Source organism: Lepus europaeus, chromosome 19, assembly GCF_033115175.1.
Source record: "Lepus europaeus isolate LE1 chromosome 19, mLepTim1.pri, whole genome shotgun sequence".
In the NCBI taxonomy this organism is placed as follows: Eukaryota; Metazoa; Chordata; class Mammalia; order Lagomorpha; family Leporidae; genus Lepus; species Lepus europaeus.
This window is the reverse complement of record NC_084845.1, coordinates 58401542-58422665: the sequence shown is the minus strand read 5'-3', so window position 1 is coordinate 58422665 and position 21124 is coordinate 58401542. Positions and strand designations below refer to the sequence as shown.

The 21124-nt window shown below is 50.9% G+C and overlaps 1 protein-coding gene across 1 annotated transcript in view; it reads right to left on the bottom strand.

Annotated features, from left to right (window-relative positions):
• PKD1L3 (polycystin 1 like 3, transient receptor potential channel interacting) overlaps window positions 1–21124 on the bottom strand; it is an 81501-nt gene that overhangs the window by 26055 nt on the left and 34322 nt on the right. The window contains exons 11-19 of the mRNA XM_062176036.1: window positions 19689–19870; window positions 16668–16898; window positions 15347–15448; window positions 14916–15094; window positions 11181–11327; window positions 3468–3661; window positions 1567–1766; window positions 858–1038; window positions 80–272 (exon numbers count right to left, since the gene is read on the bottom strand). Of these exons, the coding sequence (XP_062032020.1) occupies window positions 80–272; window positions 858–1038; window positions 1567–1766; window positions 3468–3661; window positions 11181–11327; window positions 14916–15094; window positions 15347–15448; window positions 16668–16898; window positions 19689–19870 (1609 nt within the window). The remainder of the gene's footprint in view (window positions 1–79; window positions 273–857; window positions 1039–1566; window positions 1767–3467; window positions 3662–11180; window positions 11328–14915; window positions 15095–15346; window positions 15449–16667; window positions 16899–19688; window positions 19871–21124) is intronic.

Below are 21124 nucleotides of genomic sequence, written 5' to 3'. Positions count from 1 at the left end.
GAATGAGCTCTTCCCCCCGTGGCTGGGAGAGGGTCGGGCTGGTCACAGGTGACAAGGACAGCCCAGTGTGGCACGTCACCTGGATGGCTGCTGCTCCGTGGGGAGAACACGTGTCTGCAAGAGCTCCTGGAGCTTGTGCAGCCGGCTGGCTGCGTCTGCGAAGTCCCAAGGATGGGGAACTGGGGAGAGGCTCAGCGCGCCCAGGTCAGATTCCAGCCTCTGCGCCACTCCGAGCAGGTAACAGCAGAAATGACGCTGGCTTTCAGGAACCACTGAAAACATGTTTCAGAGTAACAAACAGCCATTGGTTATTAGTGGCAGAGCTTAGCAAGCCATCAGTGTTAAGGCTAAATTTTCCCACTTCTGATGGTGACTGGACCCAATTCCGACAGAAGTGTCGCCTTTCCAAGTGCGCTGGTGCATCGGCAGCAACTGGAAAATTCTGAACTTGGATCTCCAGACTTGGAAACCTTCTCTGAGCATTTTCACCAGAACCACAGTACATGCAACCTAAGTGTCGGGGGGCCCAAGCTGTATTTAAGATTCCGTGAACTCTCACCACCCCTACCATCCCCTGAACCCAGGATAACCGAAAGCTGCAACAGCCTCCAGCCAGGCGGGCAGACAGGGGTCTGACATGGGGAGCACGTCTTGGGGTTTGCACCGGGTGGACAGTCTAGAAGCCACCAGAGGGTCTACGCTGTCAGCTCTGGACTCGGGGCTTAAGGCAATTCAGACAAGGAGCGGGCGTCCTGCCGTGGGCTCTGCCCAGAGGGGAGAATGAGTCTGAAAGGGCGAGACGTGCAGTGGAGGGACAGGCAGGTGACTGCCTGGTTCCGAAAACCACCGAGCTTTACCCCTCACGCGGGGAGGTCCGGGCTGCTGGCGGCAGCCTCCTTCCTCTAAGTGAGAGCACACCAGGCTGCATAAAAGCTTCACCAGCTGGTTGAGGTCACAGGAACTCCCTGCAGATTCCTCACGCTCGGAGAGCAGGTACGTGTGTCTCCTGAGCAGAAATCCCACAGTCTCCTGTAACTCCTGCCAGAGAACCCAGGTGAGAACGGTCAGTGTGCTCTATCCCACCGCGGGGCAGGGGCTGCGGCCCAGTGCCCAGTCTCCGGTAACTCCTGCACAGAGAACCCAGGTGAGAACGGTCAGGGTGCTCTATCCCACCGCGGGGCAGGGGCCACGGCCCAGTGTAAAGAGCCTCAGTGTTCCATTTCTGCTCTATTTTATTTTTTCTCCTGAAAGCAGTCATCTCCCAGTAGCTTCAGAATCTGTTTTCTGAGCGATTACAGAATGGAAGAAGGGGTAGCCTGATCGAACATCAGAAGACAAACCTACTCCAGATCAGTCTACACTGCACTCGCATCCAACCCACAGAACACTTCCTGGCCAAGAGTGAAAGCTGGGGTCCCAGCTGAACACGCCCAGGGGCAGGGCTCAGGGCGAAGGCCCCAAGACTCACAGGGGCCCCACGGTTCCCCAGGACTCCCCTTTCCATTTCCAGCCCACAGCGGGTAGGGATGCAGGTGACACGCTTGGGCCACCTGACATCAAACTCACCTCAAGTACCTTTGTGAGAGAGAGGGGTGCAACAGGTGCATCTGAGAGGCTGGAGGCCTGGGTCGGCGGGGAGGGAGGCTGGGTCTCCGGGGGCTGAGCCGCTGGGAAGAGCCGCGCGATGACAAGGTTGATGGGGAAAAGGATGACGGCTGTCTGGATGCTGACACGCAGCTCGGACCAGGTCACAGCCAACGGACCCACTGAAAGAAAAGCATCCCATCGGCCTCTGCCCCGCACCACAAAAGCTGTCCCCCAGGTGTGATCACCCAGGACTTTACCGCACTTCTCTGGTGAAAGATGAGGTTACTGGGCAGACCTTAATGTGTTCCTAGACTGCTTTAAAGAAAAAGTGAATGAATGAAAGAATGAATGAACAGTGAGAGAATTCCAGTATTAGGGGAGCAGAGGAAAAAGGCAGGCACACCCCTGCTCTGTCGCAAAACATGGGAGGAGGAGCGTGGAGAGAGGCCGAGGACTTGGCGCCAACATGGCACCCATCACGGTGCACGCATACCTGGCACCCGTCACAGCGCACGCGTACCTGGCACCTGTCACAGTGCACACGTACCTGGCACCCATCATGGTGCACGCATACCTGGCACCCGTCACAGCGCACGCGTACCTGGCACCTGTCACAGTGCACACGTACCTGGCACCCATCATGGTGCACGCATACCTGGCACCCGTCACAGTGCACATGTACCTGGCACCTGTCACAATGCACACGTACCTGGCACCCCTCACAGTGCATGCATACCTGGCGCCCATCACGGTCTACGCATACCTGGCGCCCATCACGGTCTACGCATACCTGGCACCTGTCACAGTGCACGCGCGCCTGGCACCCATCAGGTCACAGTGCACGCATGCCTGGCACCCATCAGGTCACGGTGCACGCGCGCCTGGCACCCATCAGGTCACGGTGCACGCGCGCCTGGCACCCATCAGGTCACGGTGCACGCGCGCCTGGCACCCATCAGGTCACGGTGCACGCGCGCCTGGCGCCCATTAGGTCATGGTGCACGCACACCTGGCACCCATCAGGTAACGGTGCACGCGCGCCTGGCACCCATTAGGTCACGGTGCACGCCTACCTGGCACCTGTCACGGTGCATGCGTGCCTGGCACCCATCAGGTCACGGTGCACGTGTACCTGGCACCCATCAGGTCACGGTGCACGCCTACCTGGCACCTGTCACGGTGCACGCGCGCCTGGCACCCATCAGGTCACGGTGCACGTGTACCTGGCACCCATCAGGTCACGGTGCACGCCTACCTGGCACCTGTCACGGTGCACGCGCGCCTGGCGCCCATCAGGTCACAGTGTACGCGCGCCTGGTGCCCATCAGGTCACGGTGTACGCGCGCCTGGCGCCCATCAGGTAACGGTGCACGTGCGCCTGGCACCCATTAGGTCACGGTGCACGCCTACCTGGCACCTGTCACGGTGCACGCGCGCCTGGCACCCATCAGGTCACGGTGCACGTGTACCTGGCGCCCATCAGGTCACGGTGTACGCGCGCCTGGCGCCCATCAGGTCACAGTGCACGCCTACCTGGCGCCCATCAGGTCACGGTGCACGCCTACCTGGCACCTGTCACGGTGCACGCGCACCTGGCGCCCATCAGGTCACAGTGTACGCGCGCCTGGCGCCCATCAGGTCACGGTGTACGCGCGCCTGGCGCCCATCAGGTCACAGTGTACGCGCGCCTAGCGCCCATCAGGTCACGGTGCACGCCTACCTGGCGCCCGTCAGGTCACAGTGCACGCCTACCTGGCACCCATCAGGTCACGGTGCACGCCTACCTGGCGCCCATCAGGTCACAGTGCACGCCTACCTGGCACCCATCAGGCCACGGTGTACGCGCGCCTGGCGCCCATCAGGTCACAGTGCTCGCCTACCTGGCTCCCGTTGCCCGGCAGGGCCACCCGCCTTCCAGAACATGACGTTGATGAGCATGTTGCAGAGCAGCAGTGTGGCGCAGCAGCCGAGCCGCTGCACTCGCGTGAACTGGCTCCAGGGATGCCGCGTCGCAACCGAGAGCCACAGGTAATCCTGGGTGAACTTCTCCACAATCATGGAGGAAAACAGGTTTCTGCAGAGAGAACCCGAAGAGCAAAGACAGGGATCTCACTGCGGTCCGCCCCACAGCGCACAGACTGCTGGGATTTTAGGAAGCAAGGCTTCTGAGGACAAGGAGAGTTTATACTGTGTGATTTTAAACTGTCACTTTAGCTTTATAAGAGTTAGACATTTTTAATATTTTTTAAATTTATTTGAAAGGCAGACACAGAGGGGAGAGGAGGGAGAGAGGGAGACAGGGAGGGGGAGACAAAGAGAGAAATCTTCCATCCATTGTTTCACTTCTTAAAATGCCTGCATCGCCACGGCTGGGTCAGGCTGAAGCCAAGAGCCCCGAACTCAGTCCAGGTCTTGTACCTTAGGGGTGGGGACCCAACTCCTTAGGCCGTCACCTGCTGTGTCCTAGGGTATACGTTAGCTAGAATTGGGAGCAGGGACTCAAACCCTGGCACTCTGAGATGGGGATGGGAGTCCCAAATGCCCTCCTCAGGTCGGTAGACTCATACTTTGCACACCTTCTTGTCTCCAAATGTGGATGAATTTATACATGACATGAAAATAAATCTGCAAAAGAGAAATGGAATGAGAAACGAGGCAGGAGGCTGCAGGGTTACTGAGCTCCAGGCCTGCAAGAGTGCAGCACGCAGGTGGAGGGTGTCCTCGTGGCCCAACCGGAACCAGAAGTGTTCCCAGGGAGGGAGGAGGGACAAAGCGACTCGCACTAACAGCCAGGGCTGAAGCTGGAGCTCCTGAAAGGATACTACAGAAACCACCTGCTGCTGGATCCCACATCCATAGGTGAGGAGGTGGGGCTAAGGACAGCGTCATGATCAGGAATTTTTTGAGAGAGATTTATGTATGTACGTAAGTATGTGTGTACGTATTTGGATGGTGGAGCACCAGACACACACACACACGTACACGCACACATCTTTCATCCCCAGATGGCCAGAACAGCCAGGGTTGGGCCAGGCTGAAACCAGGAGCCAGGAGCTCCGGCCTGGTCTCCCACCTGGGTGGCAGGGGCCCAGGTTCTTTGAGCCATGCTCTGCTGCCTTCCCAGGTGTGTTGACAGGAAGCTGCATGGGAAGTGGAGCAGCCAGGACTCAGACTGGCATTCTCAGGACTCCCACCAGGACTCTGACAGGGGCTGCTGGTATCGCACACGGGGGCTTAACCTGCCGCACCACAACCTCATCCTCACGACCAGGAACTGAACACAGAGTTCCACTGGCTCACAACAAGATCTGCAGTAGCTCTGGTTCATGTATTTCATTGAGAAAGAGGAACTCCCAAATTCTGCGGTTGTTTGGAGACCAGAGCAAAACTAGTCAGGGATGGTGTGTGTGTGGAGAGAGAGAGAGAGAGAGAGAGAGAGAGAGAGAGAGAGAGAGAGAGAGAAAATCAGAGTGTGAACACACCAGCCAGCCAATCATTCAGTAAAGAAGTAAGTTTTATGGGACAATATGACAAATACTTCAAAATAAGTATTTCAAGTTGCTTAAAGATATGAGAGGTTTTTAAAAAAGTTTATGGAAAATGTGCATTATGGAAAAATTATGCATGAATTTCCATTTTTTGCCCTAGAATAAGCTTATCCTTTTGCTCTACTTCCCATGATTTTTTTGAAGTATGCTTATATAAGGAAAAGGATAATATTCAGTTAAGAATAACAAATTATGAAAAGACAAAATAAATTAGAAATCTTTTTTTTTTTTTTTGACAGGCAGAGTGGACAGTGAGAGAGAGACAGAGAGAAAGGTCTTCCTTTGCCGTTGGTTCACCCTCCAATGGCTGCCACGGCCGGCGCGCTGATCTGAAGCCAGGAGCCAGGTGCTTCTCCTGGTCTCCCATGCGGGTGCAGGGCCCAAGGACTTGGGCCATCCTCCACTGCACTCCCTGGCCACAGCAGAGAGCTGGCCTGGAAGAGGGGCAACCGGGACAGAATCCAGCACCCTGACTGGGACTAGAACCCGGTGTGCCGGCGCCGCAAGGCGGAGGATTAGCCTATTGAGCCGCGGCACCGGCCTAGAAATCTTGAACTAAAAGAATATGGTCATCAAGACAAAAAAAAAAAAAAAAAAAAAGGATATATGGAGATGAGTGCAGAGAAAAATCGGTGAGCCAAAATACAGTATTAAAATTAAGACTACAGATTTCCCCTGAGGAAGAGGAGATGGATTTACTAGACAAAGACTTTAAGTTAACTATTCTAAAAATGTTGAAAAAATTAGATAAAATTTTATCTAAAAAACTAAAGAAAAGCAAATGAGAATGGTATCTCACCAAATATAGGAGAGTAATAAACAGACAAAAGTTACCATTATTAGGAAGAACCACCACCACCACCATCACCCAAATAAAAACTCTGGGGTTGAAAAGTAAGGTGAGAACACAGGTCACTAGAAGGTTCAACAGCAGCGTTGGGCATGCAGAAGCAATTGGCAAACTTGAAGACAGTTCAGTGGAGATTATCCAGTCTGAGGAACAGAAAGAAAGAAAGAAAAAGGGATGAGGACAAACAAATGGAGGAAGTGGGCATTTAGCCTGGGAGTGCAGGTACCTGCACCCCATATCCAAGTGCCCAGGGCTGATTCCCAGCTCCGTTTCCTGACTCCAGCCACCTGCTCAAGTAGACCCCGGGAGGCAGCAGTGATGGTTCAAGTAACCATGTTCCTGCCTCCCACAGAGGAAGCCTGACCTACATGTCCATCTCTGTCCCTGGCCCAGCCCCAGGTGTTCAGGCATCTGGGGGAGTGAACCAGCAGATGGAGGTGCTCTTTCTATCTACCTTTTTGTGTCTCTCTGCCTCTCAAACATACACATAATATTAAAAAAATCAAAATTAGTAGAGCTTCAGATACCTGTAGAATGTGATCAAATATACTGGCAGAAACACACTGGGAGTTTCAGAAAGAGGTAAGATAAACAGGCAGGACGATTTGAAGCAACAATGGTTGCAAATTTCCCAGATTTGATGAAAGACATTAATCCACATATCCAGAAGTTAAACACTCCAAGCAGGATAAGCTCAAACAGATCTATTCCAGACGGAATACATCATAACCAACCTGCCTAAAGCCAGAGCAAGGAGACTGCCAAAAGCACCAAGAAGCACTCCTAAGAGTGACAGCCGATTCTTATCAGCAATCATGGCCTCCAGGAAGCAGTGAGATGACACATCCAAAGTACAGGAAGAAGGAGGTGGTCAACCCAGACTCCTATACATAAAAAAATCCCTCAAAAATCGAGAAATGCAGACGTTTTAACAAAAACCATGATAATTCTCCTTAGTAAACTTGATCTACACACTAGAAAGTAACATGAATCCACATCAAGAAATAGCACTAGTAAAAGTAATCATGGGTAAATACCAGAGTATAAACAAAAATAAAATCTCTAAAGGAAATCCATTTTTAATGGTTCGATTCCTGGGACTCCCGGTTCTTTAAGGACGAATGATATCTGGCTAATTTGCACTGTGTAAGGCAGCAGGGGATGGCTCAAGCCCTTGGGTCTCCACCACCCACATGAGGGCGCTGGGTTGAATTCTAGGCTCCCTGGCTGCAACCTGGCTGACCTCTGGCTGATGCAGGCTGTTAGGCAGTGAGACAGCAGATAAAGCCATCTCTTTCTCTGTCTCTATTGCTATATTTTTTTCCTTTCAAATAAATAAAAGTAAACTAAAATATAGAAAGAAAAAGTAAAACTAAAACACTAAGCAATAATTTAAAATGGGAGCTGGGAAAGAAGTCATCCTAAACTGCTTAAAGTATTCCTAGTTGCTTATCATGTTCAGGAAGAAGAAGAAGTAAATTCTGAATAAGATATCTTCTTGGAAAACTGTGAAAATATTTTTAAAAAGTTAAAAGTGGGGCATGCAATGGCGTAGTGGGTAAAGCTGCTGCTTGCCATGCTGGCATGGGCGCCGGTTCAAGACCCGGCTGCTCCACTTTCAACCCAGCTCTCTGCTATGGCCTGGGAAAGCAGTAAAAGACGGCCCAAGATCTTGGGCCCCTGCACCCATGTGGCAGACCTGGAAGAAGCTCTGGCTCCTGGCTTCAGATCAGCAAAGCTCTGGCCATTGCAGCCATCTGGAGAGTGAACCATCAGATGGAAGACCTCTCTCTCTCCTCTCTCTGTGTAACTCTGACTTTCAAATAAATAAATAAATCTTTTTTTAAAATGACAGGTAGAGTTATAGACAGTGAGAGAGAAACAGAGAGAAAGGTTCAGTTGGTTCACTCCCCAAATGGCCGCTATGGCCTGCGCTGCGCCGATCTGAAGCCAGGTGCTTCCTCCTGGTCTACCAGGTGGGTGCAGGGGCCCAAGCACCTGGGCCATTCTCCACTGCCCTCCCAGGCCACATCAGAGAGCTGGACTGGAAGAGGAGCAACCGGGATTAGAACCTGGAGCTTATATGGGATGCAGTGCCTCAGGCAGAGGATTAACCAAGTGAGCCACAGCTCCGGCCCCAAATAAATAAATCTTTAAGAAAAAAAAAAAGTTAAAGGTAATTCCTAAAAAGAAAAGGAGGAGGGAGTGGAGGAGGAGGAGGACCAGGAATAGAAGAAAGAGGAGGAGGAGAAAGAGGAAAGAAACACAATATGTAGTTTCTAAACCAAAGACATAGACAAGGCAGGAAATGTTTTAGAAAAATATTTACCAATCTAACAGAAGAAGGAAAATAGACAAAAGCAAAGCGAAAATATTTTAACAAAAAATGCAAAATAAGACAGAAGTAAGTCCAAATGGATAGGTAGTCATAATTAACGTAAATGCAGTAAATCTGTGTGTTAAACACTAGAGATCTGATTTTAGTTACATATTAACAGAATTGTGAAAGCTGAAGATAAAAAGATAAGGCCACAAAACATAAATATTAACTGAAGACAACTGACATACAAGAATTAATGTCATACAAAATAGAATGTAGGACAAAAGAGTTAGAGGGATGAAAAGGAACTGTATATCATAAAAACGGAACAAATTCCCAGAAGAAATAACAAACAAGCTCTTGAATGCTCCTAGTACATCAGCCTTAACACAGGGCCATGTGCTGGATATGGTGAAATGGTCATTTTTCCATTCAACTGATGTGTATAGCCACTGTCTGCATCCCCACTAAACTAGGGTCTTTTTTCTTTTTTCCTTGTTAAACTTCTTAAGCATTAAACCCTTTTACTATAAGGTAAATTTAATGTTATCTCAAAAACTATAAAAAGAAAAATTGAGGAGGGAGGGAGGGAAGGTGGCAGGAAGCCAAGGAGACAGAGGGAGGGAGGAAATACTCTATTTTCAGAATTGTAACTACAAACTATATTGAATCTGTTAAAAACTAAAATTTAGAAACATTAAAAAATCAAAATTGCAATAAGTTAAAATGTTTATTTTCAAATAACTGATTTTGCAAACAAATAATTTAAAAATGAGTGTAAAAAAAAGTATGCCTTTGTGATAAAAACTTTCAATTAAGGGGAGAATTAAAAAATCTGCAACCATATCACTACTAGGAACTGAGAAATTAAATACATAAAAAAAATCACATTTCAACAAAAATGAGTAAGCTTGAATTAAACAAACCTATACATGTCTGACAAATACTAGAGGACTGAATGTTTGAGAAGCTACTTGGATGCCTGCAGCCCACGTCAGGGTCTGGTTCAAATCCCAGCTCCCCCGCTTCGGATTCAGCTTCCTGCCGATGTGCACCCTGGGAGGCAGAAGATGGGTCAAGTGTCTGGGTCCCTGCCACCCAAGGGGCAGACTTGAACTGAGCAGCATCACCCAGCCCTGGCTGTTGTGGGCATCCGGGGAGTAAATCAGTAGGTGGAAGATCTCTATCAGCCTGTCTTTCCAATAAAACGAAAATTTAAAATACTAGAACCAGGCAAGCACTCCTTAAGGTTTCATAAAGGAGAAGAAATTCCTACCAATTTATTCCAGTATACGGACAAAAATCTAAAATTTGTGATTTCTGAAAAGATTATCTGTATTAAAAACAAGTCACTGGGACCAGCGCTGTGGCTCACTTGGTTGATCCTCTGCCTGCAGCGCCGGCATCCCATATGGGCTCCGGGTTCTAATCCAGGCTGCCCCTCTTCCAGTCCAGCTCTCTGCTGTGGCCCGGGAGGGCAGTAGAGGATGGCCCAGGTGCCTGGGCCCCTGTACCTGCATGGTAGACCAGAAGTAGGCACCTGGCTCCTGGCTTCAGATCGGCGCAGCGTGGGCCATAGCGGCCATTTGGGGGGTGAACCAACGGAAGGAAGACCTTTGTCTCTGTCTCTCTGTCTAGCTATCACTGTCACCAATTCATTCTCACAACTGCTACACAATTGTTCCCACTGTGGCACAACCATGTCAGTCCTTGGTATGATCTGTCATTTTTGTTAATGATGTAGACGGACTGCAAGTCAAACATTCCAACTCTGGGTACAGATCCCGGAAGAACTGTAGTGCACACACAGACAGACATGAGAAGGTTCCTGCGGAGTGGCAGACACTGCTGGTTGCCTCTCCAACACCATCTCCGTCTTCCCCTTTCTAATAAAAACTTGATTTTGCAGTAACAGGTAGCAACACAGTTAGGTGAACCCCAGGCAGTGAGTTGGGACTGCTCTAAGCCAATTAAGGTGATCACAAGATCACTTAGCGGGTCATCATTCAGGGACAGGGATTTTTTTTTCAGTTCAGGCCAAGGAAACCCAGGGAGAAACCTACTGGGGTCCTTCTGAACAGACTTCTCAGTAAGAGACAGTGTAACTGCGGCCAGCACCAGGTCAGATGCTGGCTTCCGCACCACTAAGGGACCCAGGCAAAGTGACCCGACACCGACTTCACTGTGTCCATGAGATAACCCAAATACAATGTGTGCTCTTGTGGCAATTTGCTATTTAAAAGTCCACTGTCATCTTTCCCAATAAAGGCTAGGTCCACATCCCTTCCCGCTGAATCCGATTTTCAAAGCTAGGTCATAAAAGGCTGGAGAGCTGCCACTTAGTTCTCCCGAGTGCCTGCTGTGAGAGAAGCCAGCTGTCCCCAGGCTGCCCCACTGGAGGGCCATGTGCAGACACACTGGCCACAGCCAGCACCACCCATGACCGCACGAGCGAGACCTTTGGGATGGAGACTACAGATGAGCGTAGACGCAGCCGACAGGAAGAAGCCTGGGAAAGAATGGTCTAACGCGGCTCCTCCTCCGTGTCCGAGCTACAAGAACACGGGAAAATAAAGCAGTTGTTGAAGCAGCTGCATGCTGGGCTAAGTTGTTAAGCAACTGGAGGAGATCTTAATAAAGAAAACCTAATTCCCCTGCTACTCGAAGCCCTGACTCAGTCACTCAAGAGGAGGGAAAGGAAACAGAGTTGGGCCCGGAAGCAACAGCTGTGCCTTTTTCACCTTTCGGCATTTTTAGGAGGACAAGGGTGTGGACTCCACATTCTCACAAGGAATTAGCCAAGGGCCTGGGCTTGCTATACGGCAGAGGCAGGTGGCGCAGCCACAGTCACTGTTACCAGCCAATCCAGCAGTACCTGAAGGAGAGCAGCTCTCTCTGGGATGCTGGGAGGAAGATCCGGTCCCGCTGACAGTCTCCCAAGTCCACGGCCAGCCAACAGTTGCAGAGAAAATGCCATTTCTTCTTAATTGTCATGTCACTGACAACGACCTGGTTTACGTACCTGGAGTGAGACATGGAGAATCATGTTAGGGAGGTGGGCGTGGACCAGCCACCATGTAGTCACAACTGTGTGTCCCCAAGCAGAAGGAGGTCTCATCGCAAGGCACCAGCTAAGGCCCAAGGCAGAGCTGACCCTGTCGTTCCCCGGACAGAACGCTGCCGACTTCCACGCCCCACGTTCGGGAACAGAAGTGTGTGCAGGTCTCTTCCAGCTCTCTTGGTTCTGTATGCGACAAAGCCTTGTTCTGTCTTCAAGTGCCCCCTGGATCTCTAGCTTGTATCACCAAGGGGTGCAAGTGGGGTACGGGGCATGGTCTTCAGTAACTCACGACCTCCTGCCCAGCCTGGGTGGGCAGCCTCCCTCGATGTCACAGAGCACAGACCCGAATGTCCAGTCCCCCCTGTCCACAGCATTCTAATTTGTGCTGCCTTCACCCTCAGCGCCAAGCGCCCGCGTCCTCAGGGCACTTGACCATGCGGCCGTGTGGCCTCCCCTCCACTTTATCACGCGGCCTCCCCAAGAGCCTGTGTTTCACGGCATGAGCCCACTGACATTTCGCTGATCAAAATCCTGGTTAAATTCCAGATGACACCAGTTTTCCATGACAGGAACACAGACTCCTTCAAGGAGAAAATGTTTCTGAGGACCCTTATTGAGTTACAGTATCACTGGTGCCTAAGCTGAAATTGCTTCAAACCAGCTAGAGCATCTCATGGTGCTAAAGCTTCTTGTAAGAGCTAAGACTGGGCTGGCGCCACAGCTCACTAGGCTAATCCTCTGCCTGCGGCGCCAGCACCCCAGGTTCTAGTCCCGGTTGCTCCTCTTCCAGTCCAGCTCTCTGCTGTGGCCCGGGAGTGCAGTGGAGGATGGCCCAAGTGCTTAGGTGCCTGCACCTGCATGGGAGACCAGGAGAAGCACCTGGCTCCTGGCTTTAGATCGGTACAGCTCCAGCCATAGCGGCCATTTGGGGAGTGAACCAACGGAGGGAAGACCTTTCTGTCTCTGTCTATAACTCTACCTGTCAAAAAAGGAGCAAAGTCTGATGAAAGCAAGCAAAGCCTAACAAAATAAGCAAGGAGGAAGACGCTCACTTTTTGATTGGCAAGGAACTAGTTAGTCACAGCTTTCTATGTTTCCAGTGTGGCTTTTATTCTCTTTCAAAAGTGAGAAATAGAAGGGAATCAAATCTGAGTTTTCAAAAAACCTGGTTGAGATATTCATCATGGGCAGCAGAAAGATTATGGAGAACACTGTTTGCTAAAGAAAAAAAAGTTGCCAGCAGTCTGGTTTTACATGGAAGGTAATTCTTACGCTTTTCTGCGTTTTCCAAGTTTTCTGCACTAAAGCATATTTACAGTAGGTTAAGCTGTGGCTGTGGACACCAGCATACCACATCTGGGCTCCTGGGAGGCAGAGGATGATGTCCCGAGTCCTTGGGCCCCTGTCACCCATGTGGTAGACCCTGATGGAGCTCCTGGCTCAGTCCTGATTGTTGCCGGCATTTGGGGGGCGAACCAGTACATGGACTTTCTCTCATTTTCATTTCATTTATTTGAAAAGGAGAGTGACAAAGACACACACTTAAAGAGAGAGGAAGATCGATCTTTTATCTACTGGTTCGTTCCCCAAATGCCCATAGCAAGCCAGGCCCAAATCAGGAAGCAGGAAGTCTATCCAGGTCTCCCCCATGGATGGCAGAAATTCTAGTACATGAGCCATCACCTGCTGCCTTCCTGGGTCAGCAGAGATCAGAACTGGAGGTGGGACTCAAACCCTGTGTCCTGATAGGGGATATGGGTGACCCAAGCAGTAGCTTAACCACACCACAGTGGCCGTCTCAAGAGTTATCTAGGTCAAAAAAAATTTTTTTTGACAGGCAGAGTGGACAGTGAGAGAGACAGACAGAGAGAAAGGTCTTCATTGCTGTTGGTTCACCCTCCAATGGCCGCAGCGCTGCGGCTGGTGCACCACGCTGATCCGAAGCCAGGAGCCAGGTGCTTCACCTGGTCTCCCATGGGGTACAGGGCCCAAGGACTTGGGCCATCCTCCACTGCACTCCCAGGCCACAGCAAAGAGCTGGCCTGGAAGAGGGTATCTAGGTCAATTTTTAAAAGGTTTTTTCATCTACTTGAAATGCAGAGAGACAGAGAACTCGCATCTGTCCATTGCCCTCCACAGCTAGCGCTGGGCCTGGCCAAAGCCGAGAGCCAGGGACTCCAGCTGCAGCTTCTCTGTAGGCGACAGGGACCCGACTCGAGCATCATCTGCCGCTTCCCAGAACGCATTAGCAGAAGCTGTTCTGGAAGCGAAGAGGGGCTCCATCCTGGGCTCTCATACAGAAAGTAGGCGTCCCGAGTGGCAGCTTAACTGGCTACGCACAGCTCCTGCCTTACCTATTTAAATTGTAACATTTTCTCCCTATGATTATAAAATCCAAATTCATTAACATTCCGAAAACACCCAAAAGCACACCGAAGAGCATGGCAGAGGGACGATGCGGGGCTGTTACTCCCGGCACATGTCGGGTCTGTGTATCACTGGTCCTTTATCTCTGTAACTTACACTCAGCCTGTGTGGAAATTCCAATCTTTCCCTTCTCTGTAAGCTCTTAATTTCTGACCCAAAGTAAATTTGATAGATAGTTGTTTATTAAGTTTACTCTTTAAAGACGTTTTCATATGTAAACATACCTTTAGTTTAAGGTACTTCCAGGCAATATTTCACTGTTATTACTGCCATTCACAATCATGACAACATTTAATGAAAATGAAAGAAAGCTAAGCACCACTCATCCTGCCATCCTCTTCAAGAACCACATCAAGAGGCCGGTGCTGTGGTGTAGCGGGTAAAGCCGCCACCTGCAGTGCTGGCATCCCATGTGGGCACTGGTTCTAGTCCTGACTGCTCCACTTCTGATCCAGCTCTCTGCTGTGGCCTGAGAAAGCAGTGGAGGATGGCCCAAGTCCTTGGGCCCCTGCAGCTGTGTAGGAGACCCGGAAGAAGCTCCTGGCTCCTGGCTTCAGTTTGGCACAGCTTTGGCCATTGCTATCATCTGGAGAATGAACCAGTGGATGGCAGACCTCTCTCCCTCTCTCTGCCTCTGCCACTCTGCCTTTCAAATAAATAAATAAATCTTGAAAAAATCACATCAAGGTTTGTTCTCTGTAGACATATTTGTTTTTTTCTTTTAATTAAAAAATTACTCAGAGAGGCTGCACTCCCACCTGTTCACTCCCCAAATACCCAGATTGCCTGGGACCAAGGGACACAATCCAGGTCTCTCCCATGTGGTGGCAGGAACCAATAACTTAAACCACCACCGCTGCCTCCCAGGGTCTGCACTAGCAGGAAGCTGACGTCAGGAGCTGGACCCAGGAACCAAACCCAGCTAACTGATGTGGGAAACAAGCGTTTTAACCACTAGGCCATGTGCCCCCCTGCAAACAATTTTTAAAAAACATAACAGTAACTTGTTCCTGTTTGGCCCAAGGCCTTCTTGTGATTTACTGTGATGACGAGCTGGTCTCGCTCCCGAACATGAGCCATCTCCAAGGGGGAAAGCACAGGCGGCACGAGTCAGGCGCTTACCAGGAAGGGCTGACGCCAGAATTGTCATGCCAGAGCCGCAGGCTGTGCAGCTCCCCCAGAGGGCGCTGGGTGGCGAGAAGGAAGACGTCCAGGGCCCCTCGTTCAAACACAGCCTTCTGGGGGTCACAGAGATGATGGGGCTCGCTGCGCCCCTCCGATCCATAGAGGGTGACGACAACCTCGGGTGTGACAGAAGACACAGGGACATTTAAGGCAACTCTGGGTTTGTCCCAAAAGAGAGGATGAAGGCTTAGAAGAAGTCTCTGGGATCTCGGATGAGCGCAGAGGGCTCTTCACAACTTAGAACTAGGATTGACCCCCTCTGGGATCCCTGGGAAGGGGCTACCGGTCCCTGCGCTGTCACCCAGCCAGAGTGAGTCTCATGTGTGGAAGACACGGGGCAGTGCACAGGCAACGTGTATTCCATTCACCTTAGCTGTCGTGGCAGCCCTCCTCCGGTAGCCCGTGTAGACCTGAACCAGGTAGTGAAACCGGCAGCTGGGGTCGTTGTCAGCCAGAACGGAGACCTTCACCTGCGGGAAAAGCAGAACCAAGAAGGGTCCAGGTTTCAACTTAGCCGCTGCACGCGGCGCTGGAGCTCTGCTGCGGATCTGGAAGGCCAGGGCGCCGTGTCATCGCCAGACAGCAAGCGGCAGGCCCAGTGCCGCGGGAGGCCTGGCGCCCCATAGCTGTGCCACAGAACCAGCGGCTGGGCCTTGCGCACTAAACTCTCGCGCCCCCTTCCCGCTGAGGGAGGGCTACCGGCTAACACAGGCTCCAATTTCAGGTGAGCAATGGATAATCCGGGGCAGACTTACACTGAAGATGTACGGACCACTTAGGTGAAGTGGAAAGTTACCTGGGCGCCCTCTGTTCCTGTTCATTAAGGCTGGCAACACTTCACAGGGCTACAGAGAAATGGGCACCTTGCGTATTCTAGACTTTCCCTATGTAACAAAACTTGAGAATAAGAAAAACGTAAAACAGAAATTAAGAAGCTGGGATTTTTGTTTGTTTTCAAAGCGTTCCTTAGAGGTTCTCGTGTGAACTGCAATCCGAGTTAGACTTAACTTGCATGTGCGATAGAGCTGCACCTGATTTAGAGAGTTAAGCTCTCTAGATGCCTTCCATTGGCTCATTCCTAGCCTCCATGAGCCTCATGAGGGTCTTGGCTAAAGAGAAGAAAACGGAGACAAAGATTTCCGTCTTGAGGGGAGATAAGAAGAGAGCTTTGGCCGGCGCAGTGGCTTAACAGGCTAATCCTCCACCTTGAGGCGCCGGCACACCGGGTTCTAGTCCCGGTCGGGGCACCGGATTCTATCCCGGTTGCCCCTCTTCCAGGCCAGCTCTCTGCTATGGCCCAGGAAGGCAGTGGAGGATGGCCCAAGTGCTTGGGCCCTGCACCCGCATGGAGACCGGGAGAAGCGCCTGGCTCCTGGCTTTGGATCAGCACGATGTGTGGGCCGCAGCGGCCATTGGAGGGTGAACCAACGGCAAAAGGAAGACCTTTCTCTCTGTCTCTCCTCTGTCTCTCTCTCTCACTATCCACTCTGCCTGTCAAAAAAAAAAAAAAAAAAAAAAAAAAAAAAAAAAAGAAGAAGAAGAAGAGAGCTTTAAGCAATGTCCCAGTCGCATCTCTCTGCTGCCCGGGACCATCCTGTCTGCTTCTTTTGATAAAGACAGGTTTCTTTCCATCTTACATAACATTCTCAAGGCACTGTGGCCAAGATTCTAGAATCCAAATGCCATCACCTTCTGGGTATCTGCTTGGTCCTTTCTCCACGCCCACGCAGCCAGGATCACGTAGCATCCTAAGAGACTGGCCAGCAGCGACACCCCGACAGGGTTGCTGGTCACCCGAAGCAAGAGTCTGACTGTGTCTTTGACACTGACTGTCCTGGGCAGGATGAAGAAGTCGCTGCCGAAGAAGGTCAGGTGGTTACACAGACACTGCGTCCTGGAAACCGTGCTTCTCGGCCCGACCTGGAATTGGACGCAGGACACTGGTTCTAGGGAGGGTGCTAAGCAGGGGACAGACTCACAACACAAAGACAGGCACTTGTGGGTGGCCCCCGCCGTCGGGATTGCTCAGGCATGGCTGGGGGCCACGTCAACTGGTTTGGCCGATGAGGAAAGCAGTCGGTTAACATCCAGGAAAGCGGAAGAAGCAGACTCTGGCTCCTACAATTCCAGCTCTGAGTTTATACCCACAGGCGCCCAAAGATATGTGAAAAATAAATGTTTTGTCAGTTATGTCTACAGCTACAAAAAATAGGAAACAAATACATAAATAAGGAGACCCAAATGGATGGAATACTACATTTAACAACAGTTAAAATGAGTGAGCTAGAGGTAGTAGGATAAAAATAAAAGAAATTAAGGGGCCAATGCTGTGGTGTAGTGGGTAAAGCTATTGCCTGCAGTACCGGCATCCCACATGGGTGCTGGTTCGAGTCCTGGCTGCTCCACTTCCAATCCAGCTCTCTGCTATGCCTGGGAAAGCAGTGGAAGATGACCCAAGTCCTTGGGCCCCTGCACCCGCATGACACACCTGGGGGAGGCTCCTGGCTTCAGATTGGCACAGTTCCGGCTGTCATAGCTATCTGGGGAGTGAACCAGCAGATGGAAGATATCTCTCTCTCTCTCTCTCTCTCTCTCTCTCTCTCTCTCTGCCTCTCAAATAAGTACATAAATAAATCTTAAAAAAAAAAAAGTTAAAATAAGGGTACTTCCCAGATAGTTCTATTAACACAAAGTCTAACACAAAACAGGCTGGCGCTGGGGCACATCAGGTAGGGCTGCTGTAGTGACACTGGCATCCCGTGTTGGAGTGCTGGTTCAAGTCCTGGCTACTCTGCTTCCTAGCCAAATTCCTGCTGATACACCTGGTAATTCAACAGAAGCTGGTCCAGCTACTTGGGCCTGCATGGGAGACCAGGGTGGTGTTCCTAGTTCTTGGCTTCAGCTTGGCCCAGTCCTGGCTGTTGTAGTCATTTGGGAGTGAACCAGTAATTTGAAGATCTCTCTTCTTTTTAAATAAAACACAAATTTAAAAGGTAGTCATCTGCTGAGAGAATGAACACATGTGGCAAATTCAGGACAGTGGCGGGATGGAGGGCAGGGCAGCAGGAAGGGACACACAGAAGGCTGCGTTTACTCCCGAGTGGTTTGTTATGTGCAAATATCAGACGTAGAGCAAAATACCGTGAGGGAGCTGAGGGGTATGTCTAAAATTTAAAAAATTGTATTATTCCCTATAACTTTCAACCTACTGTAACATTTATTTGCCTATTGATGTTTACAAATTAATTATTAAAAAACATATCAGTGGGAGAGCAGGACACTCCCTTCGTAGTGGCACCTGGGTCAGCTCTTATGCTGGCTTGGGACATTCCATCTTCCTGACTCCAGGGGGCAGCACTGATGGCTCAACTGAGTTGGTTGCCGACACCCACCAGAGGGACCTGGACCGCCTTCCTGGTTCCTGGCTTCTTTGGCTCTGGCCCAGCCCTGGCCACTGGGGGCAATTGGGGGAGAAACCAGTGGATGATGGAGCTAGCACTCTCTTCCTATGAAAAAAAATTTTTTTTTTAATTTTCAGTAGGTAAATATATGGAAACCACCAATCCCATGTTTTTGTGGGTAAAAAAGCCTAAAGTACTGTCATTATGACAGACTCCTTTTCTCTCCCTGGTGTAAGCCAGAGTTCTGGGTGTCCACTTCACAGGAGGGTACTTCAAGATGTTCACAGAAAATGGAACTAAACGGTAGTTTATTCTGGTGCAGAAACCTATTGAAACGCAAGCATATGAAGGGCATTCCAAAACCTCCTGGGAGGCGCGCGGTGTGAAAGGACTACACATGGATCTCACAGTTTTGGCACCGAAGTAAACATCTCTTCACAGTCCTCGCTGAACTTTTTGAAGTCCCCCCCTGTTTTGCGGGCGGCGTGGACGCCTTCCTAAGCACGCCCCTCTCTTTCCCACCTGGTAACTCTCAGACCTCGCGAACAGCTTCCTGGTTCCCACGACCTTGCACTTCAATCTTGGGGCTGCTAAGCCAGGCCTCACGTCGGGGCCCCTCTCAGAATCGAGAGTGTGTAACTGCGAACAGACACTCCCCAACTTACGATGGCTCGGCTTACAGTGTGTGACTCTGTGATGGAATGAAAGTGATATGCATTCGGCAAGGGTGCTGTGTTCCGACAGGTGCCACCTCTGTGTCACAAAGCAGGCTTCGAGTGCAAGTCTCTAAGCACATTCAAGCCAGGCCAGGCTGAGCCATGGTGCTCAGTAGGGTAGGGGCGTTCATGCGTTTCTGACATTCAGGTGGGTTTGCAGTAACTGGTCGCAGGTGGAGGCATATCTGTCTGCTGCTGTTAAGTGGTCCAGGAACAAGGCAAGAATTGCAAAAGCAACGTCGTTCCCACCTGGCTTAAGATGTGCAGGAATCCGCTAACACGTTTCTAACACATCAGTTCTCTATCCTGCAGGTTTGTTTCATTTTATCTGCCCCTGTAGGACCTCTGTTTCCACGCAGGCTTTCCTTACCTCATCCAGAACTCCAGATTCACCCTGGACCCCGTCTGAGAAGCGAATCAGAGACATGGTACAGGCCTGCACTGGTCGGCAGCCGGGCCACACAGCACAGCTGGCACCTTGGCTCCTTGGCCCGGGTCCTGTATTGCCCTCCCCTGGGCTGCCCCCTGGAGGGCAGCAGGGGCACTGTGTTTAGCAGCGGCTGAGGTAGAAGAGAAGTGGCCCCGCCTCTTACTTGGCACCCGTCGCTCCTCCACGTCCTGTTGTGGCTGTCCCAGAAATAACACTGGGTGACAGCTGTCACCACCGAGACCAGGGCGGGCCTCTCTGCGTCGCCATTCCACACGGCCGTTACGTAGTAGGTGCCGATGCCGTAGCGCAGGCTCTCGGGCGTCAGCACCCAGGTGTACTCCTCATCTTGGGACAAAGAAGAGGGCTTAGTTGTAGCTCAATGAGACAGAAATGCACCTGAACCTTTCTTCTGCAGGGCTGCTTTATTTTACAACGGAGGAAACGCTAGGCCTCAAGTCGCAGTGACTTGAAGGCAGATGACCCGCAACAGAGGCTGGGTTCCTCCCCTTCAGTGCAGTCATCTGCTTTTGTTTCGTTTTGATGGTAAGAATTTGAGTCTTCCTGCTAAACAATGCTCACACATTTTTCTTCTTTCACCCAGAAGGCAGGGTTTGAATCATTAAATTTTGATATATTTATTTAATTTTTAAAAATGGCAGAGGAGGGGCCGGCACTGTAGCGTAGCGGGCTAAGCTGCCACCTGCTATGCAGAACCCCACATGGGCGCTGGCTCCAAGCCAGGCTGCTTCACTTCCAGTCCAGCTGCCTGCTACTCATCATGGGAAAGCAGTGCAAGGTGGCCCACATGCTTGAGCCCCTGCCAGCCACGTGGAGATCCAGATGGACTTCCAGGCCACCCCAGGCGTTGTGGCCATTTGGGGCGTCAATCAGTCGATGGGATACCTCTCTGTTTCTCTCTCTGGCTCTCCCTCTGTCTAACTCCACTTTTCAAATGAAGTAAATAGGTCTTAAAAAATAAACGCAAAAATGGGAAAGAGATTATATATCTTTCCAAAAGAAAAAATTAAGAATCATTTTTTAAAAATAAAGATTTGGTCGGCGCCGTGGCTTAACAGGCTAATCCTCCGCCTTGCGGCGCCGTCACACCAGGTTCTAGTCCTGGTTGGGGCACCAGACTCTATCCCGGTTGCTCCTCTTCCAGGCCAGCTCTCTGCTGTGGCCTGGGAGTGCAGTGGAGGGTGGCCCAAGTGCTTGGGCCCTGCACCCGCATGGGAGACCGGGAGAAGCACCTGGCTCCTGGCTTCGGATCAGCGAGATGCACCGGCCGCAGTGGCCATTGGAGGGTGAACCAACGACAAAAAGGAAGACCTTTCTCTCTGTCTCTGTCTCTCACTATCCACTCTGCCTGTCAAAAAGAAAAAAAAAAGATTTATTTATTTGAGAGGCAGAGTTACAGAGAGAAGGAGAGACAGAGAGAAAGATCTTTCATCTGCTGGTTCACTCCCTAAATTGCCACAAGGGCTGAGGCTACGCCAGGCTGAAGCCAGGAGCCTGGAACTTCATCTGGGTCTCCCATGTGGGTGGGAGGGGCCCAAGCACTTGGACCATCTTCTGCTCCTTTCCCAGGCGCATTAACAG